The 5,375-nt window shown below is 53.3% G+C and overlaps 1 protein-coding gene across 1 annotated transcript; it reads left to right on the top strand.

Annotated features, from left to right (window-relative positions):
* The first annotated feature begins 2,390 nt into the window (after positions 1-2,390).
* On the top strand, positions 2,391-3,939 carry LOC104161261 (phospholipase A2, membrane associated-like). Its single transcript, XM_009699622.1, has 4 exons — positions 2,391-2,427; positions 2,949-3,093; positions 3,354-3,460; positions 3,794-3,939. Exons 1-4 carry the CDS (start codon positions 2,391-2,393, stop codon positions 3,937-3,939), a joined length of 435 nt encoding a protein of 144 aa, XP_009697924.1.
* Positions 3,940-5,375: the final 1,436 nt, after the last annotated feature.

Below are 5,375 nucleotides of genomic sequence, written 5' to 3'. Positions count from 1 at the left end.
AGGCGTACCCGCACACTAAAAAGGTAAGAAAATAGTTGCATATCAGCTCATCCCACTCACAGGACGTTCGGCAGTATCGGACCGAAGACACGGGCTTTGCAGATCAAAGCACCGGGCCTATTTACATTTTCAGTAAGGCCCTGAACAAACAGGTGTGTGGGTTGACACCCCTCTTTGCTCCATAGGGAGGCTGAAAAGTTTCATATTTCCAGTGGGATAATAACTTCCACGGGTGTTTTTTAAGCCCTTGGGTTTGTGGCTCGATTGAAGAGAGGCTTTAGCTTTGCGTGCTCCCTCTCCTGAGATCCTCTGCACAGAGGGAGGGCTTAAAATGAGGGGATTTGGTTAAAGCCACCTGTGGATCCCCAATCTGCGTGATCCTAGCCCTCTGGTCTCCCTTTAGGGCACTGGCCGGTGCCTTTCACGCAGGTTTAGCCAAACTCTACTGCAAAAACCCAGGAGATCAGGGCCATCTTTCCCCATCAGGGCCAACACAGCAGCAAACCCACCCCAAAGGGCAAGGACCTGCAACGCCAAAGCATGTGAGCATGAGCAGTGCAGATAATGAACACCACAATGGGGAAAATCTTCTATAATGGAAGTTTTTTGTGGATCAGGTGGGAAGGGGGTGCTTAATCATCAGGGATGACATGGTTTTAAAAGTCAGGTGGGGAAAGCAGGGGATTTGGGCATCAGCGTGGTGCCCGTTGGTTTGCATTGCGGCTTTTTGAGATGGTTTCTTGTGCAGATGGCGAGTGGGTAAGCCGTTCGGCATGCCTGAGTGGAGAGGCAGGCGAGCTGTTGCTCCCCATCCTTTCCTTATGGGGCTTGGATGGCTTTTTATTCCACTTGGCAGCAGGAAATAAAAGGTTAGAGGGAAGAAAATCCCCAGGACAGACATCTCTGCCAGACTCAGAGGGCAGCCGGGAGGTGATGTCCCTTCTCGCGAGCAGCTTTGGTGGCTCTCAAGAAATTCAACAAGGGGGTTTATTCTTGAATCCAGACCCTTGAGCCATTTCTTACAATCCCCACCCCCCAAACTCCCTTCCCTAGAAGTGTGGTTAATTACTGAGGGTGGAGCCCTGCATACACGCCTGATAGCATGCATTTGTGTGTTTGCTCCCTGCCCCGTGATTTCGCAGGAAATAGAGCAGCTTTTGTTTCTTATCTCCTCTGGTTTTCTGCCTCCCTTGTGTCTTCGTATCATGTCTCAGTTATGGTGACTAAACAAACTGTATTCAAAAAGCATTCCAAGTTGGGTTTCTGTGGCGTTTCCAGCCTTCGCTGCTGATGATTTCATTGTGCAGACCCTTTGCCCACGCACTCCTGGAGTCTCCCGTGCCCTGAAGGCAGGACAGGAAAACTACAGACCCATGAAATGAGACCACGGCATTCTCCGTCCTCCCTTCGCCTCCCCTTGCGATTCGGCGTGGGTGGATTTGGATGCAGACATGGATTTGGGGGGACAATTGCAAGGGAAGGACCCAAGAAAAACCATCTCTGAGGTTGCAGGGCGTGAGTTGGCAGAACCAAGCACCCGCTCGAGATGACACCTAGGCCAAAGTGCCACCTCTGCAGCTGGAACAAGGATGCAACAACCTCAGCGGTGCCAGCTCTGCTCCTCCCAGGCACAAATTGCTTTTGTCCTGTCTCTCCAGCCACCGAATCCTGCAGCTTTTAAAACCTCAGCCAAGACCTTGACTGGCCTCATCCAGAAGCTGCGTCGGCCCGAGAGGGAGACACATTCGTGCCCAACCGATAAGCAGAAGCAAGGTGATGGAGGGAGCATCGCCGCTGGCCGCGCTGGCAGCATGCTGCTGCCAGGAAACTCGTGTTTCTTGTGAAGGAAAAGGATGGGAACCTTCTCCTTTACCGAGGGGCCCCTCGGTGAGATCTGCTCTGCGATGAATGGTGCCGTCAGCACAGATAGAGGAGGGGGTGGACCTCGCCATCTATATAAAGCAAACCTGCGAAGCTGGCAGTCTTGGAGCTGCGAGGTCCAGGCGGGGTAAGGAGAGGGGGGGATTTTATTGCCCTGTTATTTCATCAGGCAGCTCGGGGGGCAGCGGTAGGAGGCTGCAGACGGTGAGCTTCTCCATCAGCCCTGGGCAGGATAACCGCTGTGTCCCCGTACACATCCCTGCCAAGCGCCGCATCCCAAAACCGGAGTCAAAAGTCCCCACCGGGAGTCAGCTGTGGGCACTCGGGCAGGGTGATACCTTCACAATGCTGTGTATCCGCGGTGACGCTAACGTCACTGTGCGGTGCTGTCAGGGTGCACCCAACTGACTCCATGCCGTTGGTGCGGGCATGGGGCAGCATCTGTCCTGCCTCCGGGGTGCTGCTCATCACCTGCCGTTGTGGTTTCCTCCTCCAGGGCCAGCCTGAGGATGAAGAATCTCCTCTTTGCCGTGCTCTTGGCTTGCGGTAAGTGCCCTGGTTTCACAGGGCCAGGCTGGGATCTCATCTGGGTGGCAAAAAAAAAGGTACAAACCCAAAGTCTTTGTGCACGATTCAGGTTTTTGTTCAAATTTTGCAGTTTCTCTCTAATGCTTCGTGTAGCACTGCTGTAGTCCTGGAGGTCTTCGTGACGAGGAGGCTTTGGGATGCTCAGATCCATATTTATTTTAAGAGGCCCTGGAGCCTGTTCTTACCCGCTTCCCTGCCTGTGCCAAGCCCAGGGCAGACCCTGGCAATGTGGCATTGCCCATGACCAGATGCAAGCATGGCACAGCCTGTACGGAGAGCAATGATATCTTCTGCCAGACTGAATCAGGTAGCCGCAGCAGAAACCAGACATAATCCTGAGGGGTTTTTTGGATCCTGAAAGCATGTATTTCCAGCAACGCCAGACTTATTTAATTGCTCTGCCTGGTGCAAGGCACATGGAATCCTGCTTGCCTCCTCGCTCTGCACCAGCATGAGCCCATCCTTCTGCCCCTCGGCAGGGCTGCTGCTGGCTCGCGGCAGCGTTTTGGAGCTGGAGCAGATGATCAAGTCGGCCACGGGGAAAAGCGCCCTGCTCTCCTACAGCTGGTACGGGTGTTTCTGCGGCATCGGGGGCAGAGGCACCCCAGTAGACTCCACTGACTGGTGAGTACCTGGAAAAGCATCACCACTCATCGCCCCGGGTGCAGGGCATACAGGGGTCCCTAAAAACCTGCTTGCTGGCAGCCTGCCGGTGCTGGTGTGCTCTGAGAGGGGGTTTTGGATCGTTCCCCAGCCACATCTTCCTGCTGCCTTGGGATGCCCCTCTCCCAGTCACCTTAAATTGGAGGCCGGACCTTCCTTTACCTTCCAAGTGTGGTGAGGGAGGGTTCGGGGGCAGCGGTTTGACATGGTGTCCCCCAAAGGTGCTGCCATGCCCACGACTGCTGCTACAGGAAGCTGAGAGAGGGCAAGTGCAGACCCCTGATAACCCCATACCACTTCGACGTTGCCGATGGAGACATCATCTGCAGTGAGTACCGCCGAGCAGGGGGTCCCACGGACATGGGGAAGCAGCACTGTTGCCCACGACACCCCAGCCCCAGAGTAGGGTACACAGGAGGGCATCCCCCTCAGTGATGAAACCAGCCTCACACCCGGTCAGATGCGTACAGGAGGACTCAGTGTACAATAAATAAATGGGCATTGCAAGGGATGCGGGCAGGTTGGAGACAGTGAGGATCAGGGCACGCTTCTGCATGTGCTTCCCTCAGGCAGCTCCAGGCATCGGGGGTGCCCCGAGGGGACCCCATCACCGATGCCAGCCGGAAAAGCCACCGCAGAGCACCGTGTTTTCCCCCCGCAGGTAATGAGCAGAGCTGGTGCAACAGAGAGACCTGCCTATGTGACAAGGCAGTGGCTTCGTGCTTTGCGAGCAATTTGCATTCCTACAATAAATCCTACCACTTCTCTTTCAACCTGAAATGCCAAGGAAGTAATCTCCAGTGCTGAGGAGGGGAAATCTGCGCACAAGGTTGCAGATTTTGACTGGCTTTCCCCATTGCTATGGCAAGAAAAGCGTGATGTGGGGGCTGAACAGAGCCGGAGCCAGCAAGGTGATGCTCAGGGTGAGGAAGGGCACGCACACATTACAGATGGAGATCCTCCAGTTCCCAGAAGGACACATCAGCTTCCATTTTTTTGTCCCTTCCTCTTCCCTCTCTTTATTTCATTTCCCAGCAAAGATAATAAAAGGTATTCAAAATGATTCTCCGTGGTGTTTTTCTGTAAGAACCACTGAGATTGAGGCACTGCAATGGTGGCATCCGGGCTGCCGAGTTTGGGGAGCGCTTTTGCATTTCATACCTTAGCCACACCATCTGCCTGACACCCCAATATTTCCATGGTGCCAACAGCAGCCTGAAAAAGCCGAAGGTCTGACAGCAGCTGTAATTCGCAGGTCTATTTCCAGGTCTATGCCACTGCGGAGCAATGTTGCAAGCCCTGATGGCAGATGGGGGTTTTGGCTTCTCCCAATACCCCTTCCAGCTAGCAGAACTCACTCCCGGAGCTAAAACAAAAAAGTGGATTAGGGGGCAGGTGAGATAACGCCAAGAGGTGTTCTTACAGGAATAATGGCAGCGGGAAAATGTGGGAGATGATTTGAGACCTTTCTGTGACACTTGCTCACGTAAAAATGGTGGCCAAAATTAAGGCTAAAGAATAGTTATCCTCAGAGAAGGGAAGATTGCAAAGCCTCATCCGTCCCAAGGTGGATGCTAATTTAGGAGGGCAGTTAAGTGGGTGACTAATTGGTTTCTCTATAAGGGATGAGTTCTGCATAGGGGTTGCAATGAGGAGGTGGAAAAATCATACAGATGAAAATAAAGGGAAGTTGCATTGACTCATCCCAAAACATCCATTCTGCTTCATTCTCCTGTCATGGTGGGTGAACGTTTAATCATCCACTATCTGCGTAACCCCATGTTTCCAGGAACTGCACATTTAAAGATGCTATTATTGTTGCCCATATACTTTTCACAAAGAACCGATAACTCGCTCTGAATCACCTTAGCAGTGTGGCAGAGGAACAGTTCGCAAACCATACGACCCCTCAAAAACCCCAAATCTACTTCGTTCATGGCTGCCAGGATGCAAAAGCTGAAGCAGGGCTATTAGTTCCCCCCCGATACGACTCTGTGGTGCTGGGGAGGCAGAGAAAAAGGCCCTTGGGCATCTCCAGCCAGGGGCAGAGAGCATTGGCTTCCTCCTTGAGCTGGAAATGATGCTGCTTTGACGGCTCGTCCCGTCCGGCACCGGCCCTCGTGCGTGGGGTACAGAGTCGGGCTGTTGGGGGGATTTCTCACGTTCCTGTAAAGGGGAAGGACAGCACCTTCTCCTTTGCAGAAAAGCCCAGTCAGCAAGATTTGGGCAAAACGAACATCCGC

The sequence above is a fragment of the Cariama cristata genome, unplaced genomic scaffold (genome assembly GCF_000690535.1).
Source record: "Cariama cristata isolate BGI_N322 unplaced genomic scaffold, ASM69053v1 scaffold20894, whole genome shotgun sequence".
Classification (NCBI taxonomy): Eukaryota; Metazoa; Chordata; class Aves; order Cariamiformes; family Cariamidae; genus Cariama; species Cariama cristata.
Note: the sequence above shows the minus strand (reverse complement) of the source record. Positions and strands in the feature narration are given on the sequence as shown.

What these genes read in the sequence shown, in the direction of transcription:
- LOC104161261 (XM_009699622.1), top strand. Translation starts at nt 2,391, where the DNA reads ATGAAGAATCTCCTCTTTGCCGTGCTCTTGGCTTGCG. An exon ending in TGCCGTGCTCTTGGCTTGCG is followed by an intron (nt 2,428 to 2,948) that starts GTAAGTGCCCTG and finishes GCCCCTCGGCAG; the next exon opens with GGCTGCTGCTGGCTCGCGGC. An exon ending in CCAGTAGACTCCACTGACTG is followed by an intron (nt 3,094 to 3,353) that starts GTGAGTACCTGG and finishes TGTCCCCCAAAG; the next exon opens with GTGCTGCCATGCCCACGACT.